A 21427-nucleotide genomic window follows, 5' to 3' on the forward strand; every position below is an offset into this window, starting at 1 on the left:
CTACAGCATAAACTGTGCAACAGTACAGTAGGCCCACACAAACTGCAGAACACCGGGGCTTTGGGAAGACTCAAAATTACTTAAAATGATTTAATTCAATTAATTCCCATTTAACCTGTTAAGGGGCTTTTTTCCCCCTTTTTTGTTCACGAAACTGTGTCTCAGGGCTTCTTAAAATGTAATAAACTATTCATGTGTCCTACTCAGAGGAAACGCAGCTAACTGATGATATGAACCATGTTTACCGAAACAAAAGTCTCACAAGAAGCGTCTAAATGAGCCCTGAGCGAAAAAATGCTAACGCACTCTAGGTATAAATCAATCGATATACTTATCGGATATGCACAAACAAGCTTATGCTAACAAACTGAGATTCCACAGATTCTAGAAATATAAGTATCATCACTGAGCGATCAGAACTCGCAACAGGGGAAGCAAATACAGACATCACACAACGTAGCTTTAGGTAGCAAAACACGGAGATATGCTCACCTTTTGCAGAATAACAATTGTGATCAAAAACTAGAAAAACGCAGCTGAAGGTTAATCCATAGGTTAATCCAATGTGTCTGTCACTTTGAAAATGATTGATGATCCATAATTCCATTTTTATGTCAAAAACTGAGTTTTCATTAGCTGCTAATGGTAGCTTCCAGAGTGTATGACAGCTTCCTGTTTTGTCTCCTTGGATACGAGTCCAAACAACTCACAGACTGCACCGGGCGCTGACATAGGAGCCCTGTGACCATCAGATTTGACGACGCTGATTGGCTGAAATTATGTTTCGGCGGCATAGTTTAAAGATAGCAACAGTTGGCTTCTGCTGCACTTGCTGCACTCTCGTCTGGGCGCTGTGCATAGCGCCCAGACGAGAGAGGGTAATGATACACGGGCAAGGCCAGGCAGGAAACATGTGACTTATCAGTAACTTTAGACATCGTAACACAATTTTAAACGAGATTTTATTGTAGATTATACATTCTACTGATACCAATTATATAATATTTACCTTGTTTATTAAAAATAAAAATAAATATATTTTTTAACCTGTTAAGCACCTAGCCTGTTTTTCATGTTTCAGGCTCGAAAATGACATGCCCAAAACAAATGACTACAACTTAACTTCTAAAAGGGTTATATGAATAATTTATTTTATCAAAGCAAGGTTACATCTGTGAGTTGGATGTAGAAGTGTCAGAATCAATATAGATGTTTTTTATTTTAAAGAAAATTCAGATTTTACATAGTAAAAAACTGTAAATTATAGTGTCCGTCCAAAAATGATTTTTTACAGATAGTGAAAACCAGTGGCTAGCCGTCAGGGCCCTCTAGGCCCTCTGTGAGGGCCTAAGATATTCCAAAAAATAATATTTAAAAACATTAAAAAAAATAATATTTTTTATAAATATATATTTTTTTAATATTATTTTTGTTATATTTTTCATTAGTTTTACCGAAAAAAAACTTGATTTAATTGTATTTAAAATAACATTTCCAAAGAAATAAAACCTTCGAATCTGCCTGTTCATTCTCTGTTTGAATGTAGGGGTTACATGAAAGAAGCTCACCTGGCCCTCTCTGCGATTCACAGAGGGCCCGCTATATTAACTGAACGAGAGAGTAATGTCAAATGACAGTACAATTGACCAATCATATCTTCCCTCTAAATGGGTGGGTTTTATTATCGCGGACATTATGACAAGTTCCGCCCGCTGTGAAACTTTTCTTGTTTCCATAGCAACAACAACTTCCTGTCAACAGCGTGAACTCGCCTTCAAAATAAAAGCATGCCAAATTACACTTAAGACATACAACGGCAACGAAAGTAAGAAACACAATGCAATATCATTTTCAATGTCAAAGAACACAAATTGGGTTCACAGGTGTTGTTTTGTGGGGTAGAGGGTCGTTGTCATTGATGCGTTTTGCACCCTGGGCCGTTGTTTTGATATTCCGCTGAAGTATACGCTGTGACGTAATAACTCTTTTTTTTTTTTTTTCGAGGGAAGGGGTGGGGGTCAGAGGGCCTAGGTATAAAGCTCACGGCTCGCCACTGGTGAAAACTACCCTTGGATGATGGGTTAGTAGACCAAAAGCTTTAGGAATCCAAAGTACAACATATAATAAGTACCCTGTATCAAGATTGATGCAAAACAAGTGAAATTTGACCTTTTTAGCCAAAACCACCCCACCTCTGAGGTGATTTGGGTGAAAATGTTTTTTTTTTCTATATCTCTGGCCCCCCTTGCTCGATTTTGATGGTTGACACACCTTTCTGACCGTTAGAGCCAATAGAATCGAAGGGGGAGGCTCCCTCTCACACACATGGTAAGAAAAAGGTGGGGGCTTCGCACAAGCAGCTTTGCATCAGAGCGAGCCTGTACTCTAGCTCTGACATCTGGAAACGGAAAAGCAGTTTTATTGCTTATGTCAGAAATAATTTCAAAGAGGGCACAGATACATTGGATGAACCTATGGATTAACTGCAGCATCGTTTTTTTTATCGTTTTAATGCCATTGAAGACCAGTTTTGACCAAGGTAAGCCATGTTAGCGTTTCTAGCTAGCTCCACATGTTATGATGTACGCTTTCGTTTATAGCGTCGCAAATGTTTATCACTGAGTGTGGAGGAGGGCACCACTAGATTCAGTGTCTCCAGGACACCAAAAATGAGTGGTTGGCTGTGCATCTAGGATAAGTAATAAGGGAGTTATTGTGAGTTAAGGTGCCGTTTTAGGTAAAATATTTTCGCTCGTGGCAAATTCAGAGGCTGAGTGTTAGCATTGTGGGGTTTTTTTGGATTTTTTTTTTAAAAAGATCAGTTAGCTGAGTTTCTTCCCGTAACATGGATATAAAACATTCATAGTTTTATTAAATATTACGATTCCTTAGACGTTGTTTCCTGCAAATGACGCGTTTATCCGCCCGGTACCGGGGGGGCCGTGCGTAACAGGTTAAATATATATATATATATATATTTTTTAATGTGGTAAGAGGGGGGGCGGCGCCCCTAGCGCCCCTATGGGCCGGCCGCCACTGGTCCTAGGTCAACATTACACCATAGTGAGGGCAGATTGCTCTTAAGGCTGTGGCCGTTTCTCAATCGCGAGGATGCTGGCTTGGTAGCACAGCCAAGCCGAGCATCTTGCTTCAGAAGCAAGGCAAGAATACTTCCTGGCATTCAGAAAACAAAGGCTGTTTCTCAATCGCGAGGATATTGGCTTCCAAGCCAATATTTCAAGGATGCTACGTCATCGAGTGCCGCCGAAGGACTGTTCCAATCTCCAGCATACTTGGAATTCCACCGAGGCCGCGTCCTTGGTTTGGGGGAAATTTCGAGGCTGCACATGGGTAGACTTCGCGTCCTTAAAATCCCCACAATGCTTTGCGCATGGACCAATTTCCCCAAATCTGTGGCGGAAGATGTAAGGCGGGGCCTCTCATATGACGCACACCTGCACACTTGCTAGCCTGTTCCACTCTTCGTTTTCCGAATGCCAGGAAGTATTTTTGCCTTGCTTCTGAAGCAAGAAGCTCGGCTCGGCTGTGCTACCAAGCAGATTGAGAAACGGCCAAAGAGTGGAACAGGCTAGCAAGTGTGCAGGTGTGCATCATATGAGAGGCCCCGCCTTACATCTTCCGCCACAGATTTGGGGAAAATGGTCCATGCGCAAAGCATTGTGGGGATTTTAAGGACGCGAAGTCTACCCATGTGCAGCCTCGAAATTTCCCCAAACCAAGGACGCGGCCTCGGTGGAATTCCAAGTATGCTGGAGATTGGAATAGTCCTTTGGCGGCACTCGATGACGTAGCATCCTTGAAATATTGGCTTGGAAGCCAATATCCTCGCGATTGAGAAACGGCCTGTGTGTGTGACGGCGATAGATAAAGAGATATCTGAAGAAAGGACAGAAAACAAACGTCAAACAAAGGAGATTAAGACGTGTGATGTGAGAGAGATGATCGTTTCAGGTGTATGACCTTGACTGTAGAACTCAGTTTTCTCCATTTATAGAGTGTAAGAAATTAAAATCAATGTTTAAATGACGTAATTTAGTTTAAACATACTGTAAGCTTAAAACTGTTTTATTCTGAAAATATTTCATTTCCGGTTAGCATTAGCTTGTGGCTAACGTTATTGCTGAATGTTAAATGAATGTACAGTTTTATTTTGAAAAGCTTTATTGAAAGGCGTCACTTCCGGTTTCACGCTAACAATGATTACAGCCGTTGCATTGCATTAGATAAAAAGTCATGAATGAGAATACGAGGAGAAAAGGCGTGTGGAGTTATACAATGAACACACAACGTCTAAATCCTCTGATTTACGCGATATCAGACACAGAAGAACTCGAGGAGGGAGGACCCCCTTTCGTCAGAGCCGCCACTGAGAGGAGGAGCCAGGAATTGGATATTAGCTCACTTCACGGAGAATCACTCTCTCTTCTTCCCTCCCTCACGAACATGGCGCTGTGTTCCTGATTTGCTCTGTTTGTTTCAAAACCACGTTACTTTATTAAATTACCCATTTTGAACCTTTTCGAGACTACATTGTCTCTTTTTAACTTCCTCCTGGACGTGAGAACAACGATCACGATCTTCAATAGGCAATGATGTTACAGTTTTAAAGACCAAAACTGGTTAAAGTTGTAAGTAATTATATCATATTTCTCATGATCTAATTGCCTGTGTAAATGGAAAACCAAGTAGATTAGTAACTGTAGTTTTGCCTGGTTCAGCCAATCAGATATTTAAAGTGGACCTATCATGCTATATTTAAATAATATAGCGTAGGACCATACCTACAGATGGGGCATCTTATTTCGGACGCCAGTATACAGCTTCCTGCCTACTACCAGCCAGTTACCTGCCTAAGACCTGCCAAAGACCAGTATCTGGGAATGTTAAGCCCTCCCACTATTTTCCAATAGGGCGTTGCCAGATTTTCAATTTCAGGATTTAACCAGGAGATGGCGCTATATATTAAATAACTATGGCCAAACTAAGACTTAGTTTTTCACAAGAGAAAATGCAGATATTATATAAAAAACTAAAGTTAAAATCTTGTTTTTAATGCCCCAAGAGCAATAAAAACACTTGTTAAACACTTGTTTCATAAATTGCATTTAGCTGACGCTTTTATCCAAAGCAACTTACTATTTAATAAATGATAAATGATTATCCATAACAAATATGAGTGATGTGTGATTATTATTCATGCTATATACTGATATAGGGCTAAGTAAGCAATCAATCCTGCAAATGAACCCTTAGTTGTTCAATATATTTATTCAGACAATGTGAGTAGAAATACAGAAATTCTGCTCCCTCTGAGTGAATACCTTCACATCTTGTCACAAACCTTTTGGAAGAAAAGACTGACCCAAGATATCTTGGTTTGATTTGGAGAAGGCTTTTAAAGCCTATTGTATACTAACTCTTCCCGTCAAGAATATGAATAGAACTTAGATAGATCACTTCTGCGAATGAATAGCTAAAAATATGTATTTCTTAATAAACTAAATAGGCCACCATTGGTAGCAGTTCTCATTATATACTTCTCAGTAACTGCTCCCCTTAAATTAAATGTATTCTGTAGATTTTGGGGATTCATTAATGCATTTATTGCCATCACCATGCTTTTTCAAGACTCTTTTAAATTCTATCATTTTATAAGGACTTTTCAATGTTCGACATCGAAACAGAGGATTTCGACATTCTGTATTCCTTGCTTACTTCCTTAAACCTTTTCTCCTCCTTATCTCTTTCATGACTTTTTTTTTAATGCCGGTGTTTATTTTATTATTATATATAGTCGTTATTCATTTGTTTTAAAGCTCAATAAGGAAGATTTAAACTTTCACACACGTTGACTGGCGAAAAACTCTGCCCGGTTCCTTCGGCCCCCACCACGTTGAATAAACAGAAGGCTGCTTTTGTGGAGGAAGTACTGTATGTTGATTTTTGACATGTAAATGGGTACCTACCCCCCTCTGAGTGAATACCTGTTGTACCTGTCCGGGGCTAAGCCCATAGGACGATGCTCTGATGTCATCACCCTCGCACATTTGTCATATGTTTACAAAAAACGATGTTAACACTTTCTCGTTCTTAATATATGCTATATTTAGGGTCGATATGTGTTGAATTTACTTTAAAATAGCAGATCACTGTGATTCGGCTTAGTGAACGTGTGTCTCTTCTCCGCGGCTCCTCCGTGCAGAGAGGCCCCCCCCCCGTTGACAATTCATGAGCGTCTAACTCTCTCCCCCCTCCCCCGTCGCACCTTCTAACAGAACCCCCCCACATATCAAATCCCAATTTAACTGCTCTGGAGCAGAAATGAAAGAGTTTTAAAAATGTTTACGTTTTGGTAAGTTTTTAGGGAAATGTTGTAATATTGTTGGCCTTAGGGGGGTAGGTGAACCGGTTTTTCGCCGGTCAACGTGTGTGAAAGTTTAAATCTTCCTTATTGAGCTTTAAAACAAATGAATAACGACTATATATAATAATAAAATAAACACCGGCTGTTGTTATGCCTGCTGTAACGTTACATTACTCCGTTCTCCGCTTAAGTAATTATGCCGTTACAAGCTTCATAGTTGTATTTATCATCTAAATTTGCCGAAACAAGTTTAATATTCTGAAAGCCAAGACTTTGTTTATTTGAAATCAGATTAAAACAAACTGTAACGGACCCTGCCGTGTTATCTTGATATTTCCGGCACAGACCCTTTCATACCGGCAATGCGCGATAGAAACAACAGGAACTGCAACAGCATAAATATGCGAACACAAACCTACAGACTGCTGGAGAAGAGATATCACAGGGGGGGGGGTTGGGACACACACATTCCGATGGCCAATTAGTTTTAAACAAAGAGTAGGCTATATTCAACATATGGGTGGGGGCTGGTGAACGGTATGGTCAATGTTTGTAAACACTATGACATTTTGACTTTATTTGATCATTTCAGTTAACCTGTTAAGCCCCAACGACCCCGCCGGCGGGTCTTTTTTTTTCCACAAATTAAAAAAAAAAAAAAAAGTTTATTTTTTATTTTTTTATTTTTTATATATTTTTTTAATTAATTTTTTTTTTCTTTGAATGGAATGAATAGCTATGGTGATAATTCAATGTAATACATCATTTTTATAGTCTGGTACCTGAAAAAGGTCAAATGGCACTGATGGAACCAGATATACCCAAATGTGCCGAAAGCCTATTCCGCCTGGAACATTTTTTTGCTAAATCTCTCTAAAAAGGTCAAATTTAACTTTTGTTACCTCAATCTTGATACAGGGTACTTATTATATGTTATAGTTTGGATTCCTAAAGCTTTTAGTCTACTAACCCATCATCCAAGGGTGGTTTTCACTATAAGTAATGGGTTTTTTGTAGGCGGAGGTAAGAATTTACCTTTTTTTGCTATGTTCCATCTGAATTTACTCTGACTGAGAAAAATCTATATTGATTCTGACACTTCTACATCGAACTCACAGATATAACCTTGCTTTGATAAAAGAAATTATTCATATAACCCTTTTTAGAAACAAAAGTGCATTTTGCATGATAGGTCCCCTTTAAGTAAGATAAGAAGTACTTTATTGATCCCAATTTGGAAAATGTTTGCGTTGCAGCAGCATAAAAAGACATGGCATTGTATGTAAATATGATATAAAGTCTTGTGTTCTCAATGGATGGGGCATTTTTGGTTAGCCCCACCCAGGCCAATGTTGACAATGGGTGTTTCTCAATGTAGAGTAAAGCTGCTCCAAAGCCACTATTTCAAGCATACTACATTATCGAGTGCCGCCGAAGGACTGTTCCAATGTCCAGCATACTTGGAATTCTACCGAGGCCCGCGTACTTCGTAGCAAGAAATTTCGAGGCTGCACATGAGTCCACAATGCTTTGCGCACGGACCAATTTCCCCAAATCTGTGACGGAAAATGTAAGGCGGGGCCTCTCATATGACGCACACCTGCACACTTGCTAGCGTGTTCCACTCTTCGTTTTCCGAATGCCAGGAAGTATTCTTGACTCGCTTCTGAAGCAAGATGCTCGGCAGACATGTGTTACCAATTAAGCGTACTCGCGATTGAGAAACACCCTTAGTTCTTAAGGTATTTAGTCATAAACCAAAGTGTCGGCGATCTGTTATCCTGAACTGCTGGTGGCGCTAGACGAGAAGTCAGAGGATCACCAAAATCTTTAGGATTCATCCTCTGGGAACCATGAATGTTTCTACCAAAATATGTGCCAATGTGTCCTGGAGATGTTGAAATATTTCACAGAATTAGTGGGAAACCTTGAACTGCTGAAAAAGAAAGTCAGTGAAGTCTGAACGACTGAAGACATTTCATGTAAGGCTATACAGTGTCAGGATGGCCGAGTGGTCTAAGGCACCAGACTCAAGGATCCACTCCTTCCTGATCAAAACGACTTCTGGTCTCCAATTGGAGGCGTGGGTTCAAATCCCACTCCTGACAGCTTTTTATCAGATTTGTATTGTTTACCACGTACCAAATTTGATCATTAGTAAAACTGATATCAAAAGATGTGCCCATCTGTCCTGTAGATGTTGAAATCTTTCTCAGAATAGGAGAAAACCTTGAACTGCTGGTGGTTCTTGAGAAAAAGTCAGTCGACCATAAACGTCTGAAAACATTTTAGGGCACTTTCTTTAGGTAATCTAAGATACACATCAGTATGTACCAAAGGATAAAGGAAATATGATTATTTAGTGTCTTAAACCTGCCTATTATAAAGCATGTCTAGTTTTTCCAAGAAACAGATTGGTTGACCCAATTGAATTGGGTTCAAATCCCACTCCTGAGAATCAGTCTTGTCCCAAATATTCAATTAAAGTCCATGCAGCTGAAGAAATTCAACCTGCCAAAGACGATGATGGTGAACTTCTACACCTCCATCATGGAGTCGATCCTCACCTCCTCCATCACCATCTGGTACGCTGCAGCCACAGTCAAGGATAAGGGCAGGCTGCAGCGTGTCATCCGCTCTGCAGAGAAGGTGATCGGCTGCAATCTGCCATCCCTCCACGACCTGCACGCCTCCAGGACCCTGAGGCGGGCAGGGAAGATAGTGGCCGACCCCTGCAACCCTGGACACAAACTGTTCACCCCCCTCCCCTCTGGCAGGAGGCTGCGCTCCATCAGGACCAAAACGGTCATGGTCATTTTAGATATTTCTGTCTAAAACAAAGTGGTGGACCGACAGTTATTGCCATCCTAAGAGCCATGACACATCAATCACTGCCAATAACACATTGTTTCTGTAACCATACCGATGATTTGCAGACATTTAAGAAAGCCAGAGTATTGGAAATGTCTGCAGTTTTACCACAAATATTCAGGGTCTCACCTGGTGAGCCTGGTCCACCAGACACAACATGAGCAACACAGTGTGTGTGTGTGTGTGTGTGTGTGTGTGTGTGTGTGTGTGTGTGTGTGTGTGTGTGTGTGTGTGTGTGTGTGTGTGTGTGTGTGTGTGTGTGTGTGTGTGTGTGTGTGTGTGTGTGTGTGTGTGTGTGTGTGTGTGTGTGTGTGTGTGTGTGTGTGTGTGTGTGTGTGTGTGTGTGGCGACCCACGTCTAAATAATGTGTATTGACTGGCTTCAGTCTGAAACAGAGAGTTTGTACGTGAGCTGCATGGTCTTTGTTTGAGAAAACAGTGTACACACACACACACACACACACACACACACACACACACACACACCTCCCAAGAAACTCTCAAATATCTCACAGAAACTCATTTATAGTCAGCAAATTGTAATCTCAAAACTCATGGAAACTCAATCATTTCAAAACATCCTCCAAAAAACTCCTTAAAGGTTATTAAAACTCACATCCAAAAACCTCTGGAAACTCGTTATAATGCCCCCAAAACATTACTTTCAGAGATTCTCGCATTTATTTTTTTGCATTCTATCTGATTATTATCATCTATCCATTTTTGTTGTTGTTTTGTTTGAGATTGAAGTCATATTTCTGATAAAACAACACAAATATTAACAGACAATATCAAAAATAAAATGTACCCTTTATTTAACAAAGCTTCATTTATGTTCCTTAGTGTCAGGGAATAATTTCCCCTACATGTTTACCTTTCGCCCACTGACGCAGCTGACCAGCCTTGAGCAGCCGTTATCTCCCTTAAGGAGGGGCTGCCCTAGCAGGTTGTTTAGTGGGAATGCTGATACAGCATTCCCACTATATGTTATGCTACGGACAAAATTCTTATTATTCCGTCCAATTATTTTGTCCGTCTTCTCCTCCCACATTCAACATTGCAGAAACTCCGTTCAAACATCAAAACGTTCAGCTCGGTCGGGAATCGATGGCTATTACTTTTATCATTCATAACTTTCATAATTCCAGAGATACATCCCATAATTCATCACATTTTTAACATTTTAACTTTAACATTGCGCAGCTCGTTAAGGCAGAGTGCGTGATGTCACAGCTAGAGGGTAGGAAATCTTGAAATGTGCACACCTTTAGTTAAACTGCCAAAAAGGCCACATTATTAACCCGAAAGTACACAAAAATTACACTTCAGATATTCAACTTCCTTGACATGCTTCACGTTGTTGTTGTTGTTACTAGTTTATGACCGGGCCACTCTCGGTCAGAGATACTTATTATTGTGGGACACCTGGAACACATCCTTCTCGGGGTGTAGATGACCCCGAGCCATAAGCGACAACAAATGTGATTCAGTGTCCTCAGCTGTTTAGTCTATCTATTGAAGAATGTTGATTATTACACTCTGAACTAGTTAAAACCTGGAGCTACAGGAGGGGTCTTCAGAATTGATTGTGGCATCTCAACCGGGTGGTCAACTCGTGGCCCGTGACATGTCTTGTGAATTCTCCGGCCGAAGCTCCAAATAAACCGTCAGTGTTTGCCATCAAAGCTCCAGCTCTCCTCGTGTCTCTCTGAGTCCTGACTCCTATTGCTTCAGAAGTTTCCCCCACAGTTTGTATTAGTAAAGTAGTTCATTATGAATTTACTCCAGGTGTAACTAAAGTCTGATTTAAGAGTTTATTATATTTCACATCATTCATCCAGATCTGTGAAGTAACTAAAGGTATTACATACATGTAGTGGAGTAAAAGTACACCATTTACCTCTGAACTGTAGTGGAGTAGTACACAGTAGCATACAATGGAAATACTCAAGTAAAGTACAAGTACCTTAACATTGTACTTAAGTACCGTACTTGAGTACATGTACTTAGTTACTTTACACTTCTGGGTCTCTTCTCAGGGCCATCCAGTGACGGCGCCAGGGTATGGCTGGGGTAGGCTACAGCCATACCAAGAAATGGCTTAGCCCCACCTTAGCACCACCATGAAAAATGATGTTAAAGTAAGCAAAATAAAGTCCGCCAACTCGCGCGGAGTAAATTGCACAGACAGCAGTTAGTAAGATTGATTTCAGTAGCCACTTGTCTGGAAATACCGAAGACTAGAAACGGTTTTGAAAACTTTTGTCACGTAGTGATCGTCTTCTCAATAGAACATCTTTGATAATGTCTTCTGGCCAATCAGAATCACGATAACGGCGTGGTGTTGTTGCAGGAAGTCCCGACGGAGAATACGTTTGCGGTAGTACATCTCTAGACATCGATACAACATTACGTAATGAAATAAGACCCCACGGTTTGATGATTGATAGGTGTGTGTGCTGTCTTTCATTTTGACACACAGAACAATGGGGGCTACCCACCCTTATCCACAATGTAAAGTAATTCACACAGCCTCTTCCCTCTTCTCTCTGTTGCCCCTTTCACACCAACGCAACTCCGGTTCAAGCTCCGTGCTAGAGCTTTTCTGGTTCAGAACCGGTTCTTCGGTTTAGTGCCGGCTCTTTTCACACCGCTCAGAGCCCGACTGGTGCTGCCGCTGCTGCGTCATGACGTCACAGTTTACGTCGCTGAGTTTCTCCCCAACGCCGGAGCTCACCTCACAACAACAACGGGCCGGGGACTGCGTTGCTTTTAATCATACGAAGCCAGATTAAATTAAATAACGACTTCTCCAACCTTATACTTTTCTCCAGAGTGCCGTGGTTCATTGTTTATTAATGTGTTTCAGCGGCATTTAGCGACCGCTGCAGTGCTGGCTGCTCTTCCACGGGAGTGTATTCTCCCGTTAGCTCCGGGTTAGCTCACACGGCTCTAAAGTATTCACTGTCTGACTGTCACACAAGCAGCTGATACATATCCCCAGTTCCCCTTAAGTGAATGTGTGTCAGTCTGAATTGACGCTGTTTGGTGTCAGTCTGAATTGACGCTGTTTGGCATCACAACGCTGTTATGAAAGTTTCTCTGGTATAACATGGGTGATGTTAGCATAGCAACCGAAGCTAAACTGACTACTTGCTAAGCAGTTTTCTACAGGCACATTTTACCGACGTATTTTTCATTATGATTCTACTTGTGATAGTCGGACATGACAACCTGTGCAGCCCATGTATTGATTCCATCCGATAGCTGCTATAATAACAAACAAAACGTCTGCCTGCTCTCCACAATGATCAATAACAGCGAACGGATGGTCAAAGTAAGGTACAAATAAACAGAATCACACGAAGCCTGGTTAGTGTTGCCTGACTTTATAAAGTGTGTTTTTTTTAACAAGTGTGTGGTTGCGTTCTAGTCACTTTGCTCAGCACTACTGCTTGTTACAACTTTTATTTGCCGTACTCGCCTTAAGTGTTAGCTCAGGTTAATCTCGCCCCCCTCCGACGTAAGCGTGACGTATGCGGTTCTTGCTTCTAGACGGACAACTTTTTGGTGCTCGAAACGAACCGGATTCCGGAGCTATGACGCTGCTCCGCTGCGGTGTGAACAGGAAAACCCGGTGCTTTTCAAGCACCAGCACCGAACCGGCCCTGAAACACCGTTGGTGTGAAAGGGGTATAATGGCGCATTTCCACTACACGGTCGGCCTCGGCCACACTCGGTACGGCTCGGTACGGCTTGGCCGCGTTGGGCCTTAACAGGGCCGACTCACTTCATGCTGCGCTTCCATTACAGTTTAGGAACTGGGGTAGTTACTATAGTAACGCAGTGTAGGCGGAGCCGTGACGTCATCTTCAATGAGAAATCCAGAAACACAACACAGCCGTTAGCTGTTAGCACTCAGAGCTCACAGCTCCTTATATATGTTCAGAAACTCGACAAAAGTTAAACAAGTACACACCACAGACTGCCTGTGTCATGGTGAATACAGTCGCTGCTTTATTTATGTCTGTATATAGCCGTTGTTGTGAGTGTGGACGGTCGGGGCATATACTGCGTTAGCTTAGCCAATCTCCATCTAGAAAAACACGAATTTTAAAAGGTTTTTCGCCTGCCGTCTGTCTGCAGACTTGACAAAGCATTAATTCATGGTTTTTACTAACCGGTATCAGTATGTTGTTACTTCGGCATCATTTTGAAACGTGTATTACAATTAAATCACGGTCAAATATGTCCATCTTGTTGTAGTTCTAGCCCTCTTGCCAGCGCTCCTCTCTCTAGTTTAGCATACTCAGCCCGACTCAGCCCTGTTTGTTGGCCCCGATAGAACCACAATTTTCTAGGGCCAGAAAAGAGGGGAAAAAGTGGCCCCGCGCCGTGCCGCGCCGGAACGAGGCCTAGTGGAAGCACAACCAAAAAAGGGGACGGCACGACACGGCACGCTTAAAGCGAGCTACGCGCTGCAATGGAAATGCGCCATTAGAGGAGCAGCAGGTTCAGCTTTCAGAACAAAGTAACACAAAACAAAAATGGCATTCATTTTTTTAAACGTGTAGTAATAGATTTTTTTTTTTCTTCTCAAGAGAGTACCAATATGTGTATTTTATGTTAGTATTTCGAAAAATCTCCTGGGGGAGAATCCCCCCAGACCCCCCTGCAGGGGTTGGGTTTTCAGCATGTCAACTCTTTCACCTGTGAGGAAATTGCAGGATTGGCTCCAGGCAGTGGCGGCGCCAGGGTATGGCTGGGGTAGGCTACAGCCATACCAAGAAATGGCTTAGCCCCACCTTAGCCCCACCATGAAAAGTGATGCAAATTCAATTAAATAATAAGCGAAATACTAAATGTTGAGAACACGGATTGCGAAAATATACGGGTCGTGTCCACAGCACACAAACTGATCCTGCTGTAACAACACGTTACTGATGCAATATGGTTGAGACCATTCGGGCTTATGCTATAAGAGGGGTGCAAGGAATAGTCTAAGTAGTGGGGGAGTTTTATACACTAAAGGTGTGGAATTTCTCTGGCGTTATAATATCAGCGCGGCCGCGGTCAGATCAAAATGCCTCCGAATGCAATTTGAATAGACCTACAGCCAATCAGAGCAACGCAACGTTGGATCTGCATCATGCCTTATTGATTGAGATCAATCGAAACCGCCATTCAGTATCCCCATTGGATCTTCAACGTGTACTATCATACGTCACGTTCACAGTGATCCCTTTTTATTTACTACAAGACAAATGTGCCGTTTTATTTCATACAGTTCAATTTGGATTGAGACAGGGAAATAATCTAAACCTCACGCGTGGCGTTTCACTGTCAAGGGGGGCGATATAGCGTGTATGTAATTACATTGCAATTACTGACTTGAGCCCCACCACTGTATGGGTTAGCCCTACCATAGATTACCCAACAAAAATACTCTGGAGCCGCCACTGGGGCCATCCAATCTCTGTACGCACAAAGAGACGGACTCGTTTCCCTCTCCAATGATACATGAGTTTATAGTTTAACTCCTCCACTACAACTTCAATGCAGCGATGATGAGACACACCCTGTGTTACATGAGAGGTTACAGAGCTCAGCAGAGGAGGGGTGACAGAGCTCCTCCCTCACTGACTCACCTGAGACACACCAGGAAACAGTTTGTTATTCTTCCTCACTGCAGAGAGAGAGACGGACTGAAAAACAGACGATCACATTCACCTTCAGACCAAACTAACAACTTCCTCTGAGTTCAGCTACAGGAGAGAAAAGTGGAAACTACAACCCTGCTGCTTCAACCTGCGGACCCTCCCCCCCTGAGGGTGGGTCTCCAAACAACACTCAAAGTGAATTTCAGTGAAGTCAGTAGAGACGGGGGAGGGGAGCCGACTGACTGTACTTCTTGTCTGCTGTGTTTCAGCTTCACTCAGAGACAACATGGCGTCCAGGTTAGAGGAAGATCTCTGCTGTCCGGTCTGTAAGGACGTCTTTAGAGATCCTGTTGTTCTGTCCTGTAGCCACAGCTTCTGTAAAGCCTGTCTGCAGACCTGGTGGAGAGAGAGACCAACACGAGAGTGTCCAGTCTGTAAGACAGAATCTTCAACAAGAAATCCCCCCTGTAACCGGGTGTTAAAGAACCTGTGTGAGGCCTTCTTACTGGAGAGAGATCAGAGACCTCCTGAGGCTCTCTGCAGTCTGCACTCTGAGAAACTCAGACTCTTCTGTCTGGACCATCAGCAGCCAGTGTGTCACATCTGCAGAGATTCAAAAACACACACCAACCACAGATTCAGACCCATCGATGAAGCTGCTCAGGATCTCAGAGAGGAGCTCCAGAAAGCTCTGCAGCCCTTTCAGGAGAAACTGAAGCTCCTTGAAGAAGTTAAAGTGAAGTTTGATCAAACAGCAGGACACCTGAAGGTCCAGGCTCAACACACAGAGACGCAGATTAAGGAGCAGTTTAAGAAGCTTCACCAGTTTCTAGAAGAGGAAGAGGAGGCCAGGATGGCTGCACTGAGGGAGGAAGAGGAGCAGAAGAGGAGGATGATGGAGGAGAAGATGGAGGCTGTGAGCAGAGAGATAGCAGCTCTTTCACACACAGTCAGAGCCACAGAGGAGGAGCTGAGAGCTGAAGACGTCTCCTTCCTGCACAACTACAAGGCTGCAGTGGAGAGGCTGCAGCGCCCCCTGCTGGAGGTTCCACAGCTGCCCTCAGGAGCTCTGATAGACCAGGCCAAACACCTGGGCAACCTCAGCTTCAACATCTGGAGCAAGATGAAAGACATGGTGTCCTACTCGCCTCTCATCCTGGACCCAAACACTGCTGGTCCATTCCTCATCCTGTCTGAAGATCTGACCAGTGTGAGGCTAGGAGGAGAGGAACAGGAACTTCCTGATAATCCAGAGAGGTTTGATTCTGACTGGTCTGTCCTGGGCTCTGAGGGCTTTAACTCAGGGACTCACAGCTGGGATGTCCAGGTTACATACGGTCCACTCTGGTTTCTGGGTGTGTTAGCAGAGTCTGTCCAGAGGAAGGGAAGCATGAAGTCTGGATTATGGATGATAGCTTTCTCTGAAGGTAAATACTCAGCATGGTCACCACCAGATCCACCCACTCCTCTCAGCCTGAAGAAGGAGCTCCAGAGGGTCAGAGTGAATCTGGACTGGAACAGAGGAGAATTGTCGTTCTCTGATCCTGACACTAACACACACATACACACCTTCACACACACTTTCACTGAGAGGGTGTTCCCATACATTTACAATCTGGATGAAGTGAAGATATTACCGCTGAAGGTGTGTGTGACAGTGGATCAGAGCAGGTAGAGATGAACAGGATCATTCACTGACCTCTGCAGCACCTCCTGTCCGCCTGCTCATTCCAACACAGTGTTTAACAGCTCACTTATGGCGCATTTCCACCACACGGTCGGCCTCGGCCTCGCTTGGTACTGCTAGGCCGCGTTGGGCCTTGTTAGGACCGGCTCACTTCATGCTGCGCTTCCATTACAGTTTAGGAACTGGGGTAGTTACTATAGTAACACAGTGTAGGCGGAGCCGTGACGTCATCTTCAATGAGAACCCCAGAAAAACAACACAGCCGTTAGCTGTTAGCACTCAGAGCTCACAGCTCCTCATATCTGTTCAGAAACTAGACAAAAGTTAAACAAGTACAAACCACAGACTGCCTGTGTCATGGCGAATACAGTCGCTGGTTTATTTATGTCTGTATAGGCCGTTGTTGTGAGTGTGGACGGTCGGAGCATATATTGCGTTAGCTTAGCCAATCTCCATTTAGAAAACACGCATTTTAAAAGGTTTTTCGCCTGCCGTCTGTCTGCAGACTTGTCAAAGCATTAATTCATGGTTTTTACTAACCGGTATCAGTATGTTGTTACTTCGGCATCAATTTTAAATGTGTATTACAATTAAATCACGGTAAAATATGTTCATCTTGTTGTTGTTGTAGCCCCCATGCCAGCGATTCTCTCTCTAGTTTAGCAAACTCAGCCCTGTTTGTTGGCCCCGATAGAACCACGATTTTGTCAGGCCAGAAAAGAGGTGAAAAAGTACCCCCGGGCCGGAACTAGGCCTAGTGGAAGCGCAACCAAAAACGGGCCCGGCACGACACGGCACGCTTAAACCGCGCTTCGCGCCATGGTGGAAATGCCCCATTAGACAACCAGTGAACCCAGCAAACCATCCACACATTCAAATGATCACACACACACACACACACACACACACACACACAGAGACACACACACACACACACACACACACACAGATAATTATCCGGTCAGATGAACAGATAGACAGTTCGTCAGGCAGATTGATCAGTCACTTATAAGTCATTTAAACACTTAATGAGTTCATCAGTACAACATGACTGACACACGGTGGCACTCGCACTCTGAGTGAGTGAGTGAGTGAGTGAGTGTATGTGTGTGCGTGTGCGTGTGTGTGTGTGTGTGTGTGTGTGTGTGTGTATTGTTTTCTCTGCCTGATTTTAGCCTGAGGGAAGATAATGTGTCTGTTTGTAGGTATCTTGAATTTTATTAAAACCAGCAAACTTATATTTTTCGTTCTCATTTATGACTGTTTACCTCTAAAATATCCTCCAATGGTTGTGGTGATGAAAAGGTTGACAGAAAAACAATTTTATTGAATGTTTTATACCCTTATGTAACTGCTAAATTCTAATTATTCTTGTTTTGGTGGTAGGGTAACACAAGAAAATACATTTTGTGAATAGTCTAGGCTCAAAACAAGCCTCAGAAACTGTAATCCAAAGCGATGTTTGGTCTCATGTTGAACTGGAGCAGGTCATTGGTTAAAATGAATAGACGTTTATGTCTGCTATGGCGGTAGAAACCCAATTCATAATTTCAATATATTCAGAAAACGTTACAGCTTTTCAAGATCGAAGACATATAATCTGGAGGATCAAACGTTGGTTTTACAAAAGTTTGAATCATATATATGTTTTACTTGGCAAGTGTCTTAAATCTCTCCTAACATTTTTGGTTTTCATAGATAACCCATGGAACTAATAGTAGTCAGGATGGCCGAGTGGTCTAAGGCGCCAGACTCAAGGATCGACTCCTTCCTGATCAAAGGGACTTCTGGTCTCCAATTGGAGGCGTGGGTTCAAATCCCTCTCCTGACATATTTTAAACCACAGGTTATGCGTGTATAATATTGACCTTGTATCAAGGTTGCTCCTTTCAAAGTAGTTCCCTCTATGCATATGGTAAACTCTTAGTTCTTAAGGTATTTAGTCATAAACCAAAGTGTCGGGCGATCTGTTATCCTGAACTGCTGGTGGCGCTAGACGAGAAGTCAGAGGATCACCAAAATCTTTAGGATTCATCCTCTGGGAACCATGAATGTTTCTACCAAAATATGTGCCAATCTGTCCAGTAGATGCTGAAATATTTCACAGAATAAGTGGGAAACCTTGAACTGCTGAAAAAGAAAGTCAGTGAACTCTGAACGTCTGAAGACATTTCATGGAAAGCTATAAAGTGTCAGGATGGCCGAGTGGTCTAAGGCGCCAGACTCAAGGATTGACTCCTTCCTGATCAAGGGGACTTCTGGTCTCCAATTGGAGGCGTGGGTTCAAATCCCACTCCTGACAGCTTTTTTATCAGATTTGTATTGTTTACCACGTACCAAATTTGATCATTAGTAAAACTGATATCAAAAGATGTGCCCATCTGTCCTGTAGATGTTGAAATCTTTCTCAGAATAGGAGAAAACCTTGAACTGCTGGTGGTTCTTGAGAAAAAGTCAGTCGACCATAAACGTCTGAAAACATTTTAGGGCACTTTCTTTAGGTAATCTAAGATACACATCAGTATGTACCAAAGGATAAAGGAAATATGATTATTTAGTGTCTTAAACCTGCCTATTATAAAGCATGTCTAGTTTATTCAAGAAACAGATTTGTTGACCCAATTGAATTGGGTTCAAATCCCACTCCTGAGAATCAGTTTTGTCCCAAATATTCAATTAAAGTCCATGCAGCTGAAGAAATTCAACCTGCCAAAGACGATGATGGTGAACTTCTACACCTCCATCATGGAGTCCATCCTCACCTCCTCCATCACCATCTGGTACGTTGCAGCCACAGCCAAGGATAAGGGCAGGCTGCAGCGTGTCATCCGCTCTGTAGAGAAGGTGATCGGCTGCAATCTGCCATCCCTCCACGACCTGCACGCCTCCAGGACCCTGAGGCGGGCAGGGAAGATAGTGGCCGTCCCATGCCACCCTGGACACAAACTGTTCACCCCCTTCCCCTCTGGCAGGAGGCTGCGCTCCATCAGGACCAAAACCTCTCGCCACCTGAACAGTTTCTTCTCCTCCGCTACCGGCCTCTTAAACAAGGCCTGGCCCCCCCACTGACACAACGTAGACTCTATATGCATTACATTAATGCACACAATGTTCAATACTGCTTACTGCACATATTTTTATTTAATATTTCATAGTTTATATTCTATAACTCGTTACATTCTATTTCGTTGTAAATTACTGCTTTATGTTATTAATATTTAACTATATTTTATTACAGTGTCCTTAAAGATTTTTTGTTTTATATTTTATGTATGCACCACGACATCAAGTCAAATTCCTCGTATGTGTGAACCTACCTGGCAATAAACCCGTTTCTGATTCTGAAATCAAAAAGGCAGGATTTGCTGCCATTTAAAAACTAAGCTATGCTGCAACCCACAAGCTAACGGTCATGGTCATTTTAGATATTTCTGTCTAAAACAAAGTGGTGGACCGACCGTTATTGCCATCCTAAGAGCCATGACACATCAATCACTGCCAATAACACATTGTTTCTGTAACCATACAGATGATTTGCAGACATTTAAGAAAGCCAGAGTATTGGAAATGTCTGCAGTTTTACCACAAATATTCAGGGTCTCGTCTGGTGAGCCTGTTCCACCAGACACAACATGAGCAACACAATGTGTGTGTGTGTGTGTGTGTGTGTGTGTGTGTGTGTGTGTGTGTGTGTGTGTGTGTGTGTGTGTGTGTGTGTGTGTGTGTGTGTGTGTGTGTGTGTGTGTGTGTGTGTGTGTGTGTGTGTGTGTGTGTGTGTGTGTGTGTGTGTGTGTGTGTGTGTGTGTGTGTGTGTGTGTGTGTGTGTGTGTGTGTGTGTGTGTGTTTGTCAGTGTTTGTCAGTGTGTGTGTGTTTTAAAATACGGTGCCTGCAGAGGGCTGTAAAACAAAGAGCAGGTAGATTGATGGTGTGTGTGTGTGTGTGTGTGTGTGTGTGTGTGTGTGTGTGTGTGTGTGTGTGTGTGTGTGTGTGTGTGTGTGTGTGTGTGTGTGTGTGTGTGTGGCGACCCACGTCTAAATAATGTGTATTGATTGGCTTCAGTCTGAAACACATCAGAGAGTTTGTACGTGAGCTTGTGTGACAAGACTGCATGGTCTTTGTTTGAGAAAACAGTGTAAACACACACACACACACACACACACACAAACACACACACACACGCACAAACACAAACAAACACACACACACACACACACACACACACACACACACACACACACACACACACACACCTCCCAAGAAACTCCCAAATATCTCACAGAAACTCATTTATAGTCACCAAATTGTAATCTCAAAACTCATGGAAACTCAATCATTTCAAAACATCCTGCAAAAAACTCCTTAAAGGTTATTAAAACTCACATCCAAAAACCTCTGGAAACTTGTTATAATCCCCCCCAAAACATTACTTTCTGAGAGTCTTGCATTTATTTTTTTGCATTCTATCTGATTATTATCATCTATCCATTTTTGTTGTTGTTTTGTTTGAGATTGAAGTCATATTTCTGATAAAACAACACAAATATTAACAGACAATATCAAAATAAAATGTACCCTTTATTTAACAAAGCTTCATTTACGGGCCGTCTCCACAGCAGCGTTAAAAAATCTTGAAACGCTTCTGCCCATTCACTTTGAATGGGGTGACGTCACTTTCCCTCACTTTTCGCCGAAATGCATTGTGGGCAGGCGAGCGGAGATTCTCAGGATTTTCAAGATTCAAAGTTGAACAATGTTCAACTTTTGAAGCTGAGGTGGAAGCGGCAGCCAATCAAATCCCGTGTACGCAAATCTGGCAGTTCAAGC

General features: G+C 42.6%; 1 protein-coding gene and 3 non-coding genes across 4 annotated transcripts; all 4 read left to right on the top strand.

Annotated features, from left to right (window-relative positions):
* Nucleotides 1–8382: 8382 nt before the first annotated feature.
* Nucleotides 8383–8493, top strand: trnal-caa. Its single transcript has 2 exons — nt 8383–8420; nt 8448–8493. It is a non-coding gene; the product is annotated as a tRNA-Leu (tRNA).
* A 6449-nt stretch (nt 8494–14942) lies between these two features.
* Nucleotides 14943–16693, top strand: LOC117493940 (nuclear factor 7, ovary-like). Its single transcript, XM_034144537.1, has 2 exons — nt 14943–15086; nt 15185–16693. Exon 2 carries the CDS (start codon nt 15202–15204, stop codon nt 16588–16590), a length of 1389 nt encoding a protein of 462 aa, XP_034000428.1. The 5' UTR covers nt 14943–15086; nt 15185–15201; the 3' UTR covers nt 16591–16693.
* Nucleotides 16694–18322: 1629 nt separating this feature from the next.
* Nucleotides 18323–18433, top strand: trnal-caa. Its single transcript has 2 exons — nt 18323–18360; nt 18388–18433. It is a non-coding gene; the product is annotated as a tRNA-Leu (tRNA).
* Nucleotides 18434–18793: 360 nt separating this feature from the next.
* On the top strand, nt 18794–18904 carry trnal-caa. The gene is made up of 2 exons: nt 18794–18831; nt 18859–18904. It is a non-coding gene; the product is annotated as a tRNA-Leu (tRNA).
* Nucleotides 18905–21427: the final 2523 nt, after the last annotated feature.

This window comes from Trematomus bernacchii, unplaced genomic scaffold (genome assembly GCF_902827165.1).
Source record: "Trematomus bernacchii unplaced genomic scaffold, fTreBer1.1, whole genome shotgun sequence".
NCBI classification, from domain to species: Eukaryota; Metazoa; Chordata; class Actinopteri; order Perciformes; family Nototheniidae; genus Trematomus; species Trematomus bernacchii.

Coding starts and splice junctions, on each gene's coding strand:
- LOC117493940 (XM_034144537.1), top strand. CDS start 15,202: ATGGCGTCCAGGTTAGAGGAAGATCTCTGCTGTCCGGTCTGTAAGGAC.